Here is an 18,045-nt window from a genome sequence, read left to right as displayed (position 1 = left end):
AGGGCTGGGCTAGCAGGGGCTGCGGGTCAGGATTGAGGGGCACCAGCAGAGCTGGGGAGGAGCCCAGGACTGGGCTAGCAGGGCTTGTGGGGTGGGACTGGGGGGCACTGGCAGACTGGGTGGAATCTCCTACAGCGCCTGCCTGCACCAGGCCCGACCAGCATTTCAAGTCCGTTTTTCTCTCCCCCTTCAGCACATCACGCCCAGCTCCCTGACCGTGATTCCCCAGCCTCAGCCGGCCCTGGCCCACGATGCCGGCCCTGCCCCACCCCTCACACTCACCTTGGCCTCCGTCGCCACACTGGCATCCACAAACTGGATTCTGGGGTAATACACGGAGTCCAGGCTGGTGCCGTGGATGGTGAGGGCCGAACCCCTACAGAAGGTCATAGGTCACTGCCACACGGAGCGTGAAGCACAGCCCTGAGCCTGGGGCCGGGGGAGACCCGGCCAAAGCACACTGGGGGCCTACCAGCTGGGGGGAGCCCCTGGCTGGGGCACGCTGGGGACCCCGGGGCCAGCAGAGCCCTGGACGGGATGCACTGGGGACCCCGGGGCCAGCAAAGCCCTGGACGGGATGCGCTGGGGACCCCGGGGCCAAGCCAACCTCCAGTGTTGGGCACACTGGGGACCATGGGGCTGGGGGGAACCCCATACGGGATGCGCTGGGGACCCAGGGGCCGGGGGAATCCCAACTGGGGTACACTGGCTAGACACGCTGCCTGGAGCCTCTGGTGCCCACAAGGGGAGCTGTGCCCCCTGTTCCTAACCCCCCATGCTGTGAACTCCCACATGTCATGGGCTTGCAGGAGGAGGCTGAGGCTGCCCCATCCCCAGCCTGGAGGGGAGATGCCTTGGCTCTCAGAAGGGGGCCCCCAGCCTGGTGAAATGGGCCAAGCTGCTGGGCACAGAGTGCTAGGCTCTTCACCGTTCCCTGCAGGGAGGAGGCCATGCAAGCTGGGGGTGGGGGAGGGAGGCTGTGATCCGGGGAGGTTGGAGAGAAGGGTTGGCGGGGGAGGGTGACGTTATTGACATGAACTGTGACCATATAGATCATTGTTGCAACCACTGTTATATATTTGCAGCAAATATTGTACAAGGTTGTTGAGTGAGGTGTCTATGAAAAGGTTATGATTTGCTGGTTATGATTATGTTATCTGTATGCATGTATCATTTTTGTATTTAAAGTTATAAGTATTGACTCTATATTGTCTGTATTTCAAACTTGTGCTATGCTTCTGGGTGACAGAAGTCCTCTCTGTTTGGCTGGTTTGGCGTGCCTTAATAGTAAAGGAACTCCAGCTTTGGGCTATAACTGCCCTGCTCTAAGCAATTTGTCCTGAACTGATACTCGGTTGTGTCCCGCCAGAGACCGCATTGTTACAGGGGGACTGTGACCTGAGGGGTTAGATGTGGAGGGCTGTGATCAGAGGGGCTGTGATCCGGAGGGGTTGGAGTGGGGCTGTGATTGGGAAGGGTTGGAGTGGGGATGATGTGACCTGTGGAGTTGGAGTGGCTGTGAACGGGAGAAGGGGGGTTGGAGGGAGAGGAGGAGGGGGGCTGTGACCAGGGGGTTGGAGTAGCTGTGACCGGAGGGATGGAGTGGGGGACTGTGACCAGGGAAGGGGGGGCTCCAGGGGCCAGGGGACTCACTCATAGGCGCAGGTGGGGGAGATGTCATGGAGGACGGGGTCTGGGCGGTACTGGAATGGCTCCGGGGCAGGGAACTGCTGCCCATCTATCCACACGTCCACGGGGACAGAGTGCAGGTTGCTGGCTGCAGGGCTGATGCAGCGGATCTCGGTGGGGCTGGGGACAGAGGACAGCACAACATGGAGACAAACAGACCCCTGGCTGGGTTGCAGGCTGCCCCGCAACCCACCCTGACCCAACCCCACTCCCTGCAGTGACCCGCCTGGACCAGCACAGCCAACACCCCCACACTGGCCATCCCATGGCTGGGAGCGCACCCGGCCCCATCCGTGCCCCAACAGGCCTTGGCAGTCCTGGGGCAGGAGCTCCCCCCGAGGGCTCTGCCCCCCAGATGGACCCCGGGCACTGCAGACAGATGTGGGCTCTAACACACTGCAGAGGGTCCGTGGCACCAGACACCATCCAAAGGACCCCACATGGGTGTTTATGTATAAACATGACCTCCGTGGAGCATACACACCCATACAGAGCTGGCAGCACCCGGCCACACTAACCCAGCTGCTCAGCCACACTGACCCGGCCACTCCACACCCGGCCACGCCGACCCAGCCACGCCCGGACACGCCGGCCCAGCCAGAGCGACCCAGCCACCCCCAGCCAGAGCGACCCAGCCACACCCGGTGACAATGACCCAGCCACACCGATCCAGCTGCATCCAGTCATGCCGACCCAGCCACACCCGGATATGCCGACCTGGCCACGCTGGCCCGGCCACATTCGGCCACGCCAACCCTGCCCGTTCAGCCACACCTGGCCATGCTGACCCATGCCGACCAGAGCAACACCAGCTGAGAGTCCAATTCAGGCAAAGTAGCCCCCAGGCCATTCTGACCTAACCCTTCCCAGCTGGGCCGCCCACCGTCTGGCTGTCGAACACGAAGGCTTTAGCTCCACTGACCTAGAGCCAATGGCCCAAGCCTAGCCCCCCAAGCCAACGCAGCACTGAGAGCTCCATGCTTGCTGTACCTCTGCTGCCCCGCCACAGGGCACTCCACCCCAGCGAGCGTCACTCTCCAGCTGCTGCCCACGGTCAGGTTTCGGCCCCGGATGGAGAGCTGGGTCCCACCGGCCAGCGGGCCATATGCAGGGTGGATGGCAGTGATGTTCGGCACCTGTGGAGCCACAGAGGGCACGGGGCCTTTACCAAGGGAAGTGGGGGGCAGGGCATCCCCAGAGGAGAACCTCTCCAGCATGCTGCCCGCCAGCCAGACGCCTCCCTGCCGGACACAAAGCACGGCCCAGGGAGAGGGCGAGCTCCTGGGGAGGGCCCTGCCCCTCTGACACAAAACGGGAAGCCAGGGCAGGGCAGCCCATGGCTGCCGCAGCAGAGCTGTCTCCATTGCACATGCTGGAGCTGCCCAGCGGCTGCCGTAGGAGCTCCATCAGGGAGGAAGCTGGCCGGAGGCTCAGCCCGGCCTCCAGTGAGGGAGGGGTAGTGATGAGATGCTGCGATGCCTGGCACCACTGATGCCCCTCCCAGTGCCCAGGGGTGTGCTGTGTACACTGGGGGGGGGGGGTCCCAGCTGGGCACCTGGCCCTGCTTACAGAGGGGCCGGGCCCGACACATGATAAGAATGAGCCACTGGCTGGAGAGCAGGCGAGGCACTCTGCCAACCCTGCTCCGGGGGCTGCCGTCCCCAGGGTCCCAGCTGGCACTGACGGGCAGCTTTCCCAGGCAGGCTCCATTGCTGACCCCTGGCTCCGGCTGCTGGGGGCAGCTCTCCTCTGGGGCTGTCCCTGCAGCTGGGTGGCAGGCAGGGGAAAGGACGTACCACGAAGACGAAGCCACTGAGGGATGAGGAGCCACTGACATAGAAGGGCGGGTCCCTCGTCTGCTCCTCGATGGTGAGCTGAACCGTGACGGGCACCGCTACCGCCTGGGTGCTGTTCAGCTCCAGCTCGCATACCAGCACGTCCACAGCGGCCTTGGTGCGGGGCAGCACGGGGGGCCTGCGGGACACAGCAGGGAGCACTGGGGCACGGGGGCAGGCCCAACCCCCCACCCCAGCCAGAGAGGACAACAGCAGGGCCCAGGTGCCTCTGCTTCTCCTTCCGCACACCTCTCGTCTCCTATCCCCACCCGCAGAGCAAGGGCACCAGCTGGGGAGCCGCGGCTCCGAGAGGGAAAGTCACTGGACTCTGTCACCAAAACCACCCTGGCAATCGGTGAACACCTCTCGTACAAACCCCAGTGGGTGCCACCAGCTGCCCGTGCTCTAGGTCTGATGGCAAACCAGCTGGTGCCCCTCACTCCCAACCCACAGCGCCTCCTGCCCATACTACTTCAGCTCCCTGCTAAAAGGCCCAGTTGCTTGGGGCAGTGGCTGCATGGCATGGGGCAGAACTCGCTGGGGTGGCAGCACTGGTGACTCGGGCCGTAGGGAAAGGCCAGTGGCTGCGTGCCTGGAGGAGCTGAGCCCAGCCTGCACTGCCAGCCCATTTCCACTCAAGAAAGCTGCCAGCTTCTGGCACCAGTACGTGGAGGGGCCTCACCTGGGGAGATGCTGTGGTCAAATGCAGACAGAGCAGGGGCCGGGCCATACTACAGAGAGAGGCCCACCGGGCATGGCGGACAAGGGGGAGAGGCAGCTGACCCAAGAACCACCCCATTCTGCCTTCTCCCTGCTACCTAAACTGGGGGAGGTAGGGGGTGTGTGCCCCAAGCACCCCGCATGCTGAATAGGGAAGGTGCCTCTTCCCCCTCCCCACCCATTTTCTGAGCTGCTGCTGGCCAGGAAGGAAGGCCCACCCCCAGGCAAGCCAGCAGGAGACACCTCTATCCCCAGGTCAGTGGCAGCCCCAACAGCAGACCCGGAGCCCCTCCGCCGCCCCCTACCTCCTGTCCAGGCTCTTCTCAGGCAGCACGGTGCAGGTCCTCTGCCCCACCGTCACCCAGTAGGTGCTGCCGGCCACGGGGGACCCAACGGCGGTGGCAAAGTGCGGGCGCGACTGGAAGCCCATCCCGCAGAGCGTCACCCGGGTGCGGCCATGCAAGGGGGCGCTTCGGGGGTAGAACTGAGGGGAAACAAGGCAGTGTCACATCCCCGGCCCACCCCAGTCCCCCCGACATCCTGGCTCTTCGCCCTTGGACCCCCAACAGCAGCACAGGGCTCTCCCACCCAGCCCACGGGCAGCAGGTGGGGAAGGGAGGGTGCAGGCCAGAGGCTGGCCCCGTGACAAAGCCTCTTGGTGAGCCCTGGGCCATGGCAGGAGGCACATCCAATGGCAGGCTGAGGGGACCCCAGCGCACTGACAGGGCATGACTCCCTCGTGGGGGCGGGGGGGCAGCAGTGGATGGCACTGGGTGCCGTGCCCACCCTCCCCCTTGTCCAAACCCAAGTGATGTCCCTGCGGCCACTGCAGCCAGTGCTGACGTGATGGACCCAGCGTGGCTCACACCCCAGGGACCGAACCACCAGCCTCCAGAGCCCCAGGCAGGAGCTGCAACAGCTCAAGCTGAAGAGCTCCCCAGCACCGAGGGGACTTGTGATGGCCCCCATGCAGTGGGCTGTCCCTAGGGGGCCTCTAACAGCTCCCTGTCCCGCAGGCTGCCCTGAGGGGGCCCGTGACAGCTCCCCGACCGGCAGCACAACCCAAGGGGACCCATGACAGCTCTCTGCCCAGCTGGACGCCCCAAGGAAACTCACGTCAGCTCCCCACCCAGCAGGACGCCCTGAGGGGGCCCATGGCAGCTCCCTGGCAGGCAGCAGTCCTGTGGAAGGGCAATGCTGGGAAAACAACCTCTTCCAGTACTGAGGTTTATAACTTTTTCTAATGCAACTTAGCAGCTGGGCATGAGGAGGAGATGTCTGCGAGTGCTGCACGGATTCCAGCCAAGTGAGGAGGGCTTTAAACTAGGTTCACCGGGGGAAGGAGACCAAAGCCCTGAGGTAAGTGGGGAAGTGGGATACCGGGAGGAACCACGAGCAGAAGCGTGCGAGAGGGGAGGGCTCCTGCCTCATACGGAGAAAGAGGGACGATCAGCAAGTTATCTCAAGTGCCTATACACAAATGCAAGAAGCCTGGGAAACAAGCAGGGAGAACTGGAAGTCCTGGCACAGTCAAGCAATTATGATGTGATTGGAATAACCGAGACTTGGTGGGATAACTCACATGATTGGAGTACTGTCATGGATGGATATAAACTGTTCAGGAAGGACAGGCAGGGCAGAAAAGAGGGGGGGAGGGGGGAGTTGCATTGTACGTAAGAGAGCAGTATGGCTGCTCAGAGCTCCGGTATGAAACTGCAGAAAAAACTGAGTCTCTGGATTAAGCTTAGAAGTGTGAGCAACAAGGGTGATGTCATGGTGGAAGTCTGCTATAGACCACCAGACCAGGGGGATGAGGCTTTCTTCCGGCAACTAACGGAAGTTACTAGATCGCAGGCTCTGGTTCCTATGGGAGACTTCAATCACCCTGATATCTGCTGGGAGAGCAATACAGCGGTGCACAGACAATCCAGGAAGTTTTTGGAAAGTGTAGGGGACAATTTCCTGGTGCAAGTGCTGGAGGAACCAACTAGGGGCAGAGCTCTTCTTGACCTGCTGCTCACAAAACGGGAAGAATTAGTAGGGAAAGCAAAAGTGGATGGGAACCTGGGAGGCAGTGACCATGAGATGGTCGAGTTCAGGATCCTGACACAGGGAAGAAAGGAGAGCAGCAGAATATGGACCCTGGACTTCAGAAAAGCAGACTTTGACTCCCTCAGGGAACTGACATGCAGGATACCTTGGGAGAATGACATGAGGGGGAAAGGAGTCCAGGAGAGCTGGCTGTATTTTAAAGAATCCTTATTGAGGTTACAGGGACAAATCATCCCGATGTGTAGAAAGAATACTAAATATGGCAGGCAACCAGCTTGGCTTAACAGTGAAATCCTTGCTGATCTTAAACACAAAAAAGAAGCTTACAAGAAGTGGAAGATTGGACAAATGACCAGGGAAGAGTATAAAAATATTGCTCAGACTATGCAGGAGTGAAATCAGGAAGGCCAAATCACACCTGGAATTTCAGCTAGCAAGAGATGTTAAGAGTAACAAGAAGGGTTTCTTCAGGTATGTTAGCAACAAGAAGTCAGTCAAGGAAAGTGTGGGCCCCTTACTGAATGAGGGAGGCAACCTAGTGACAGAGGAGGTGGAAAAAGCTAATGTACTCCGTGCCTTTTTTGCCTCTATCTTCACGAACAAGGTCAGCTCCCAGACTACTGCACTGGGCAGCACAGCATGGGGAGGAGGTGACCAGCCCTCTGTGGAGAAAGAAGTGGTTCGGGACTATTTAGAAAAGCTGGACGAGCACAAGTCCATGGGGCTGGATGCGCTGCATCCGAGAGTGCTAAAGGAGTTGGCGGATGTGATTGCAGAGCCATTGGCCATTATCTTTGAAAACTCATGGCGATCGGGGGAAGTCCCGGACGACTGGAAAAAGGCTAATGTAGTGCCCATCTTTAAAAAAGGGAAGAAGGAGGATCCTACAGGCCAGTCAGCCTCACCTCAGTCCCTGGAAAAATCATGGAGCAGGTCCTCAAGGAATCAATTCTGAAGCACTTAGAGGAGAGGAAAGTGATCAGGAACAGTCAGCATGGATTCACCAAGGGCAAGTCATGCCTGACTAATCTAATTGCCTTCTATGACGAGATAACTGGCTCTGTGGATGAGGGGAAAGCAGTGGACAAGTTGTTCCTTGATTTTAGCAAAGCTTTTGACACGGTCTCCCACATTATTCTCGCCAGTAAGTTAAAGAAGTATGGGCTGGATGAATGGACTATAAGGTGGATAGGAAGTTGGCTAGATTGTCGGGCTCAATGGGTAATGATCAATGGCTCCATGTCTAGTTGGCAGCCGGTATCAAGTGGAGTGCCCCAAGGGTTGGTCCTCGGGCCGGTTTTGTTCAATATCTTCATAAATGATCTGAAGGATGGTGTGGATTGCACCCTCAGCAAGTTTGCAGATGACACTAAACTGGGAGGAGAGGTAGATATGCTGGAGGGTAGGGATAGGATACAGAGGGCCCCAGACAAATTAGAGGATTGAGCCAAAAGAAATCTGATGAGGTTCAACAAGGACAAGTGCAGAGTCCTGCACTTAGGAAGGAAGAATCCCATGCACCGCTACAGACTAGGGATCAAATGGCTAGGCAGCAATTCTGCAGAAAAGGACGTAGGGGTTACACTGGACGAGAAGCTGGATATGAGTCAACAGCGTGCCCTTGTTGCCAGGAAGGCCAATGGCATTTTGGGATTTATAAGTAGGGGCATTGCCAGCAGATCGAGGGACGTGATCGTTCCCCTCTATTCGACATTGGTGAGGCCTCATCTGGAGTACTATGTCCAGTTTTGGGCCCCACACTACAAGAAGGATGTGGAAAAATTGGAAAACGTCCAGCGGAGGGCAACAAAAATGATTAGGGGACTGGAACACATGACTTATGAGGAGAGGCTGAGGGAACTGGGGTTGTTTAGTCTGCAGAAGAGAAGAATGAGGGGGGATTTGATAGCTGCTTTCAACTACCTGAAAGGGGGTTCCAAAGACGATGGATCTAGACTGTTCTCAGTGGTAGCAGATGACAGAACAAGGAGTAATGGTCTCAAGTTGCAGTGGGGGAGGTTTAGGTTGGATATTAGGAAAAACTTTTTCACTAGGAGGGTGGTGAAACACTGGAATGTGTTACCTAGGGAGGTGGTGGAATCTCCTTCCTTAGAAGTTTTTAAGGTCAGGCTTGACAAAGCCCTGGCTGGGATTATTAAGTTGGGGATTTGTCCTGCTTTGAGCAGGGGGTTGGACTAGATGACCTCCTGAGGTCCTTCCAACCCTGATATTCTATGATTCTATGACCAGCCATCCAGGGGCTCAGATGAGGGGGAAAGGAGGCATTTCCCCATGTTAACAGAGAGATGTTTTTAAACCACTTGCTGCCATCTCATGGGTCACTCTGCTGGTGAGTTTGAGGCCTTTCCCCTCCCTGCGTCTCTCTGCTCTGTTTGGACTGTCAGCTGATCAGGACAGCTATCTGTTACCCTGGGTGTGTACAGTGCCAAGCACAATGGAGCCCTTATCCTCACATTCTGCAGCAATACTGAGCCCTCGGTGTAACCAGCCCTTGCCGGGGAGCTGGCCTTTGGCAAGGTTTGAGGGGAAGCTGAACTAACAAGGCTATGGTGACTGGAAAAACAATTCTGACGTATAAGCACGCTCAGAAGCGGCTGCTAACCCGGCCCCTCTGCCCTGTCTGAGTCTCTGCAGGAGGGAGGTGGTGGGAGAGGAAGTTTGTTGTTGCAGAGGACCACGTGTGGCCTCGCCTAGCAGTGGGGACCCCGGAAAACTGCCTGGAGATGGGGGACCCTAGCGACCAGTGACCTGGTGACCAGGAGGCCAAGCCCAGCTTGGCACTCAGCCGGTTCTGGGCAGTGGAAGGACAAAGGGCTGAGGAGAGAGGACCCCGGAGACCTGACCCACCAGTTTAGGCCAGTGGGCAACAAAGGATGGAAGAGAGGAGCCCCAGGCACCTGTTTACCTGGGAGGGAAGACAAAGGACAGGGGAGGAGCTGTTGTGGGAGATGATATAGGATGATCGGCTGGAAGGAGGGGGCTTCTGGACTGGGGAGAGAGAGCAACCAGAGCCCACCTGGATGCAGGAGAGACCTAGATGTACAGTGCTGAGGGTTGCTAGGCCTGAGGGCCTAGAGAGTTTCCTGTGCTGTGTTCAGATGCTCAATAAACCCTCCTGTTTTACACTGGCTGAGAGTCACTCCAGTCTAGAGATCAGGGTTGCATCATTCCCTCTGGGGGTGGAGGCCCTGGGGGTCCAGAGCAAGTGGACTCCCTGAGGGGGCCCATGGGAAGAGACAGACATGCTGAAGGGTCAGAGAGGTGCGGTTCCGGGGGGACTATGGCTTACCCCCCGAGAGAGAGCAGACCCCTGAGAAGGGCTGTTGCACTGAAGGCGGTTCCTCCCAGGGACTGTATGGAGCGGAGAAAGAGCACACGTTCTGAGACTCTGTGACATAGGTCAGTTACGTTAGACCCGAATGAGAGGGCACATGAGAAATGGCAATAAAATATTGCCTGATCTAGGGAAGGGAGGACGGGGGCATCTGTTCTCCCTGTCTCGTAGCACAAGGGCAGAGGACAAACAATGACATTAAAAGATGGGACATTCAAACCAATAAAAGGCAATACTTCTACACACCACATGTGGGCAGACTGTGGAACTCACTGCCACCAGAAGCTGCAGAGGCCAGGAACTCAACACAATGCAAAAAGGGATTGGACGTGGGCACGGACAACGAGAATAGCCAGAGCTGTCATAATTAATAATAAATCTGGCAGGATATTGAACCTTCTGCCTCAGAGCTTAAACCAACCTGTTAGAGACCAAGAGGAGACCTGCGTGTGGAGGGCTGACACGTCTGAAACATCAGCGCTGGCCCTTGGGAGGCTGGGCTGGACAGATCTCCACTCTGACCCAGTCTGGCAATGCCCATTTTCCTCTGATAGGCGACAAACCCTGCCCTCTCCCCCCAGCCTGGCACAAAGCCAGTCCCAGCCAAGAGCAGCATGTCCCCTGCCAGCCCCCCTGGGGGGAGGGAAATGCCCAGGTTACTGCAGAGCTAGGAAAGTGGATCGGGGGTGAGCATAAAGGAAAGGCTGGATCAGCGCAGCAGCCAGGAGGTACCACTCCCTCCAGGGCAGGGTCGGCAGCAGGTGGGTTTTGGGTCCGGCGCCCTAGGGGCTGCATGTAGCAGGGGGACGTATCAAGCTGCACCAGAGAAAGCGAAGTGCAAAGCGAGGGCCCCATGGCAGGGCACGAGCCAGCACAGCGTCCGAGGAGGAACAGGAGGGACAGAGCGGGGGGGTGGTTCAAGGGCCTACATCAGTGAGGACAGGAGGGCAGCTCTTCTCGGTCCATAGTGCCGCGCAGTCCTTCTGCCGAGTGCACGTCCCCCCGCACCAGCCGCACTGCATGAGGCGCTCCGCCCGCAGGCAGCGCTGGCATGTCAGAAAGTGGTGGCAGCCCGGGCCAGTGAGGGCAACTTGAGACACCTTCAGGAGAAAGGGAGAACGTCAGTGCACAGGGCTGAGGCTCGCGGAGATCTCAGGGCAGCCACAAAGCACCCGCTGAACGGGGACCCCCACACACCCCTCAGCGCCAGGAGGGCAGGACACAGCCTTCCTGCAGTTGGCATGCCCTTGGGCACAGCCATTGCTGCCTCCCAGCCACGGGTCAGGGGCAGCAATGAACCCTGCGGCCCACCCAGCACATCTCCCCAAGACAGACCAGCTGGTGGCCCAGGGCTCCGATCCCATTTGGGGCCAGGGCAGAGAGTGGCTTCCCGACCCAGGCAAAGGGGGAGACCCCAGCCCAGCGAGGTTGGGGTAAACACTCGTCTGTCTCACCTTGTTTCCAGTGGCGAAGAACAGAGAGTCCTCCAGCCGACCAACCTCCCGCAGCACCGGCAGCTCCTTGCCCAGGGAGAAATTAGCCAAGGTGACAGTGTAGGAGCTGGATCGCTGAAGCACCACCTGAGGGGGGGCAGTGACCGCATTCAGAGAGCTAGCAACTCCAGGGAAAGCCGGGGGCATGGCCCAGCCGACCCCCGCAGGAGGAGAGCAGCGCTGCCCTTGGTGGGGACCGTGCCCCCGCCCCGTGCAATCCCAGGGAAGTGGGGGTCTACGGTGTCCGCACGGTCCTCCAGTGCTGCCCAGGCCCAGCCAGTGGCCTGACCACACGGCTGGATGGAGGCAGCTGCCTCCTCCAGGCCCAGCCAGTGGCACGGATAGGCTACACTAGTGGCAGCATGGCAATAGCACCAGGGCAAGGAATGGAGGTGCTTTGGATTGGGCACAGTCCAGTCAGCCTCACGGGTCATTGTAACTGGCAATCAGCCACAGAGCCCCAAGTCCAGGCACGATTCACCCCATTTCGTCCGGCCCGTGTCAGTTCCACGGGATGGACGCCCTGTGTGGGCTTTGGAAACCGTTGGAGCATCCCAGGGCGTGTCGCCCCCTGCTGAAGGGGCTGGCATTGCAGCCCCCCTGGGAATGGAGACAGGGCACAGCTGCGGAGCCAACCTGCATGATGCGCCCCTCCGCCGTGCCCAGGTGGGCGACCGTCACATTGCCCTGGGCCTCCACGAAGATGGAGGTGAGCAGAACTCCGACCATGTGCCCATTGAACAGATCCACCTTGTAGGGGGCCGTGGTGACCAGGGTGGGCTTGTTCCAGCAGCTGGTATCCACCACCAGAGACGAGAGGTTGACCTGGGACATCACACAGTATTAGCTCCCTGCAGCACCTCCCCCGCCCCCCCATCTTCCTCCCCCCACGGCTGCCCGGTGTCACACATGGACTTGCCAGTGCTCCCACTGCATCTGGGGCCGCTGCCCCCGTCCTGCCACTCGCTGCTCCCTCTGCCAGCCACCCATGAGGAGGGAGCAGCTGGGGAGAAAGGGGACAAAGCGGACAGGGAACCCACTGCTGGCCCCAGCCTCTTCCAGCTACCCCCTGCCCGGCTTCCTCCCACCACCACCAGCAGTCAGCTCCACATTCCCACCCATACACCCCAACCCCCAGGTACCACCCAGCCCCCCAGTACCACCTATACACCCCCAACCCCCCAGCACCCACCCATACACCCCAATCCCCCAACATCCTAGTACCACCCATATACCCCCAACTCCCCAGTACCACTCAACCCCTCCATACACTCCCGTGCACCCCCTGCACCACCCAGTGCTCCAGCACCCATCTATACATCCCCCAACTCCAAAGCACCCATCCATACACCCCCTAACCTCCTTCCCCACCCCCATACATCCCACCTTCCACTACGGGGTGCATTGCCCAGGAGCTGAAGTTGATACAATCGACAAATACAAAATGAACTAAGTAACTGATTGGCCCAGAACATCCCCCATGGAGCTACACAGAACTTGGCACCTGCGGGTGTGGGTAGCTTTTGGACTTGGCACTGGCTGGGCGAAGAGCAGGGGATTCCCCTGATCTCCAGCTTCCATTTCTGCAGAAGCCTGGGCCAGCCGGGGATCACCAGCAGCTAGGGAGACCTGGCCACAGGTCCAGCTGTTAAGCTGAGGACAAGAGATCCTGCAAGGGAACAGATACTGCCGGCAGCTGCAGGGGAAGCAGCAGCTGCTGGGCATTTGGATGAATGTTGCGGCGGCGGCTGCTGGGCAATTTTAGAGCCATTTCCCCTGCAGGGAAGTCTCTCTTGGGATAACAGGCAAACTCCCTGCCTTGATCCCAGAGTTTCCCAGCCCGGGAAACTTGTGACACACACACTGCTGGATGGAGACCTCCTGCCCTGGGCCCTGCAGCCAGAGAACCGAACCTGAGCTGCCAGCGCCAAGGGCTCCCAAAGGAAGCTGATGATCAGGGCGTAGGACAGACAGGGAGGAGAAGGACAAATGTCCTCAATGTTCCGGGTCACATAGCAGCGCCCTCGGAAACCCGTCTCCATCGCCTGGCCCAGAGCCACATCCATGGGCCTGGCACGGATGGCCCCACAGGGAGGCTCCATGGGATCTGATGCAGGCCATACCTGGGGGTGAGGCCACTACTGCTAGGGCCCTGCTAGCTAGTCACCCCAGGGGCAGGTGGGACCGCTGGCACCAGCACTACCTCAGCAGGTGGGTCAGAACACACCGGTGAAGATTACAATCGGAGCAGGGTGGCACATTAAGCCTGTGATGGGACATTCAGGACCGGGGTCATAGGAAGCAAAGCCCCCTCTGGTTACAGCCAGAGGTCCCGGAGATGAGGATGCAGTGCTTCTGTCCTGCCTCACGTTGGCTGTGTACCATTTGCTATCCCGCTGTAGAGTCCTCGGACAGCTCCTAACTTAAGGCCTGTTTGCCTCTAGCTTGCGCGACTCAGCTGTCTTGCCCTGGAGTCATAACACCCACCCCTTCCTTCATGTGCATTAGCACCCGACCCGGCGGAAGCAGGCAGCCCAATTTCCCTGCCTTTGGGACTCGCACAGCTCCAGGCAGCTGCTGCGGAAGAGGAGGGCGGCCGACTGTAAGCAGAGCGTGAGCTCATGCCAGGCGCTTTTGGGAAATGGACGAGACATCTGGCAAGAGCTCAGACTCAGTGTCCTCCCACTCCTGAAGCAGGGGCTTGAGGCAAAGGGCTTGGCCTGACCCTGCAACGCACAATAGTGGAAGGAAGGAGACGAAGCTGGACCGAAAGGCCACAGCAGCCTCTGTGTCTGTGGAGGGAGGATTTTCCGTCACACTCCCAGGAAACGTGGTGGGTTCCCATTCCCTCCAGAGCAGAACTCCCAGGAGATGAAACCGGGGAAGGGCAAGGAATCCAGCTGAGATCAGGGCTCGGTACACAGCCTCAGGCAGGGCTACTCTTAAAAATCCGATTGTCCCAGCGACGGCACTTGGCTGGGAAAACGTCACCCCAAGCACTGTAGTTTTGCTGGCCTAACCCCCAGTGCAGACACAGCTAGGCCAACAGAATTCTCCCTTTACCTAGCTACCACCTTTCGGAGAGCTGGATTCACTCCAGCCATGGGAAAACCCCTTAGCTGGCATAGGAAGTGTCTAGGCTGCAGCTCTACCGGGGCACAGCCACAGCACCGTAGCTGTGCGGCTGCAGACACATTCCAGCCCACCCCTCTCCTCTACCAAGTCACGGGGCAAAGGGCTGCCCTGCTGCGCCCTATCCCAGACAGCCTCCACCTCCCCTCATCACCGCCCTCCACGCCCCAGCCACCTGCGGCATTTCACAGCCTCCAGGGGCTGAAGTTCACCGCCATTGATTCTTCTGGCACAGGGAGCTTCCCCCTGCACATCTGCACCTGCTTGGACAAAATCCAGCTGTGCTCTGCTATTGGCAGACACAGAGTCCCACTGGGGGGAGCAGTAAGAGCACGGCTGCAGGAGGGGCTCCCGACAGGACTCCAGTTGCCAGCACTTCCCATCTTTGCAGCGCAGCACACGACAAACCATGGCACAGGAACACCAGGGAGGTTACACAGCCCGGCCCTCAGACATTAGGAAACAGGACATTAAAGGGCGCCCGTGGACCTTGAATTCGGCCCCTGGGGTGACTGCATTACGGTGCAGTCTTTAATTACAGGACCACTGTCCGGCTTCCCCACGGGTGAGCGTGTCACAGCTGTGCCCTAACGCACGTACACAAGGGGCCAAAGGCTTTCAGATGGGTCACCAGCAGGGTTGGGACTGTTAGACGCACTGCACAGACCTCTGCCCCTGGAGCTACCCACATCAGTAGTAGGTTGTCATCCTCTCCCGGGTCAGGAAGATGAGACACACGCTTTGCTGGGGGCTCCCAGTTAGCTGCTGGTGGTAGAGGAATGGTGAGATGCAGGGATCTCTGCTTCCTTTCCTGGGCTTGGAGGGGAGCCCAGACATTTCTGACATTTTTCCCAAGCTGTCCCATCCGCTCCAACCTGTCCCAGTCCTGTCTCTTCCCCACCCCGGCTCCTTGCCTACCCAGGCTGTCTCCAGTCCTCAGGCTTCTCATCCCAGTCCCTGTCTCCTTGTCCAGCCAGTCCCAGTCCCTCCTCCAGCTACTTGTCCAATCTGTCTCTCTCCTATCCCCAGGGCTGGTGCCCTAGATCCCTTCCCAGGTTCCTTAGCTAACCTGTCTCCAGTGAATCCCGTCGCCAGCCCCATGGCCCAGTCTCTTGGCCTAGCCAGTCCCAGTTCTCTTCTTGTACCTAGCTCCTTGTCAGATCTGTCTCTATCCCACCCCCGATTCTCCTTGTCCAACCAGCCCCAATCCTCCAGACCCTCATCTGATCCGAATGCCTCCCTCAGTGGCTCTCAGTCCTCATCTCCTTGCCCAAGCAGTCTCAGTCTCCCCACCCCAGCTCCCAGCCCCAGTTTCCCCCACACGCATTCCAGGCCCAGTCTCCCCACGCTAGTCTCAGACTCCTGGTCCCAGGTTACTCCTTCCCCTGCTCCCCAGGACTGGCTCTTGCCTCTCTGCATTCGACTCAGCTTCCTGCTCCCCAGGACCTGGACCTCCCCAGGAGCTGGTTGCCGGCACGGGGGCTCTGAGAGCACCCGAGAGCCCAGCTCCTGCCCTTGATCCCTGTGCCCGGCTGGGGCCAGGAACAGCTCTGCCCACCCCCTGTAGCCTGGGCTGGAGCATCAGATGTTCAGTAGGAAGGTGGCTGCGCAGACTGGGAGCTCTGGGGCGATGGAACATGCTCAGTGAGGGAGAATCTCTGGCCACCACTGCGGAAGTCTTCACTGAGCACGTGTGAACTGTAATGTTAAAACTCTTTGAACTTAGCCAAGTGTGGGAGGATTTTCCTGGGGACAACAAAAGGCACCTCCCTGACACAGGGCGACCCCGTGTCACGTCCCTGCTCCAAAGCATGGGGCCACTAGAGCTGGCCATGCAAAAGGTCACATGCAAAACCTCAACCTGACCACACAGAAACAGGGGCTGCTCCAGCTACAAGCAAACTAGCCAGCTGCCTAGGATTTCTGGGAGACACACCGCGGACCCGTCTACTGGGGGAGGGAGGGAGGAGGTGAGCTGCAGAGCACTAACAGCCCCGTAGAAACCCTGATGTGCTAATAAACAATTCACAACCCCCACAAACTGCTCCATGGTGGACTGCAGACAAGCCCTATGGGGCATGGGGCGGGAAGGCCCCTGGCACAATGGCCATAGACAGCGAGGGGAGAGGCCTGGTCCCTCCAGTGGGAGGAGAGGGGAGGCCCTGGAGAGTGCAGTTTCTCCCGTGGGAGGAGAAGGGGGAAGGTCCTGGCCCCCCTCTTTAAATGCCACTCCGCCACCCCTGGGCAACACAGCATGTATTTCCCCAGCCTCGTTCTTGGAAACAGCTTGATCATTTTGGCTGGAAATTCCTAACAAAATTCAGGCTGCGGAAGACACAGGGCATGGAAAATTAAGCCCAAACGGTTAAAATTTGGCAAAGTTATAAGTAACTGACAATGGGGTCTTATAATAGGAAATGCTGGGTAGCCTTCCCAATAGGCCAGACTGCCAGCCCTGGCTCTGAGCACTGGGGTCGCAGAACAACGTCCCTCCCCTGCTGCCAGCCCTGGCTCTGAGCACTCGTTGCAGAGCCACGTCGATCCCATGCTGCCTGCCCCCAGACCAGCTCCCAAGCATGACAAGGATCAGTCCCAGGAACGCACATGGAGACCACAGCAACCCTCCAGATCAGCCACACCACACAACCCCTGGGGCTGCACCATACCAGCTTCCATGGAGACACCGCCCAGCCCTGAGCTAAAGACCAACCAAGACGACCCGTCTCGAGCTGCTTGGAGTGTGGGACCAACAGCACCACACAGCTCCTGACCCGGCAGCTCCACAGCTTAGAACAGGACCCTGTGTTTTTAAATCTGGCGCAGTCAGCTGTGGGGTGACTTAGGCCTCACCTTTCTTCTCTGGCAAGCCTGAGGAATGTGCACAAACCCCCTGGCAGTGTCCCACACCCACACAGAAGCCTCTCCACTGCCTGGGGCCCTGGAAGCGAATCCATGATGGGGCTTGGCCTGGAATCCAGGAGACTAGCTTGCGCGCGCACGCACACGTGCGCACACACACGCACACCCTTCCCAAGCCCAAGGTCACCTGACACCACCAAACATTTCCTCCTGGGGCTCCAAGGAGAACAAAGCCATTCACACTGCCATAGCCCCGTGGCTCTGAAACAGCCTCCCGACACTTAGCACCTGTGCAAGCCGGAGCGCTACTGGATAGACTGATCTCCCCGAGCTGCCCCAGCACCACGCCAGACATGGGTATCAGCTCCAGATGAGGGAGAAGAGCAGCACACTGCCTAGGGAGGAACCTGGACTTGTACAAGGCACTTGCTGCCCAGTGCACTCAGACGACAACATGCTGCCCTCCGGAGAAGATCCCAAGGTTTCAAAGGGTTGGGCTCAGCTGCATTTGTGTCACACAAGTTCCACTGTCAGAGCTCCATCGCAGCAGCCCCAGGGGTGGTCTCCCCATACAGCAGTGCCATGGGATGGCTAGCGAGAGTTGTCCTGGCCACAGAATGCTGAATGCACATGGGCTGAGCTCCAAGTCAAGACCCCTGCATGGCACCATCACTGCAGTCAGGGGATGTGTTCCATGCTCTCGGCCCTTCCCCATCAGCAGCTCCGGGTGCCCCAGATCTGCAGCACAGAGATGGGATTGCTGCGACATGCTACCCAGTGAGGGTAGCAGCTACTGAGGGAGGAGAACATAGCCACAAGGCACCTTCACCCTGGGGGCCTGCACTCAGCCACTCTCACAAGGAGGGGCCTGCAGGTTCCACGCCACACACTACTCCCAGCTCCAAAGTCA

At 58.9% G+C, this 18,045-nt stretch overlaps 1 protein-coding gene across 1 annotated transcript in view; it reads right to left on the bottom strand.

Moving 5' to 3' along the window:
• MST1R (macrophage stimulating 1 receptor) overlaps positions 1-18,045 on the bottom strand; it is a 48,156-nt gene that overhangs the window by 15,507 nt on the left and 14,604 nt on the right. Inside the window, exons 3-10 of the mRNA XM_074959870.1 lie at positions 11,781-11,969; positions 11,106-11,231; positions 10,581-10,751; positions 4,550-4,728; positions 3,486-3,663; positions 2,680-2,825; positions 1,654-1,809; positions 283-376 (exon numbers count right to left, since the gene is read on the bottom strand). Of these exons, the coding sequence (XP_074815971.1) occupies positions 283-376; positions 1,654-1,809; positions 2,680-2,825; positions 3,486-3,663; positions 4,550-4,728; positions 10,581-10,751; positions 11,106-11,231; positions 11,781-11,969 (1,239 nt within the window). The remainder of the gene's footprint in view (positions 1-282; positions 377-1,653; positions 1,810-2,679; positions 2,826-3,485; positions 3,664-4,549; positions 4,729-10,580; positions 10,752-11,105; positions 11,232-11,780; positions 11,970-18,045) is intronic.

Source organism: Natator depressus, chromosome 7 (genome assembly GCF_965152275.1).
Source record: "Natator depressus isolate rNatDep1 chromosome 7, rNatDep2.hap1, whole genome shotgun sequence".
NCBI classification, from domain to species: Eukaryota; Metazoa; Chordata; order Testudines; family Cheloniidae; genus Natator; species Natator depressus.
The sequence above is the reverse complement of the archived record's forward strand: the minus strand, read 5'-3'. Positions and strand labels throughout refer to the sequence as shown.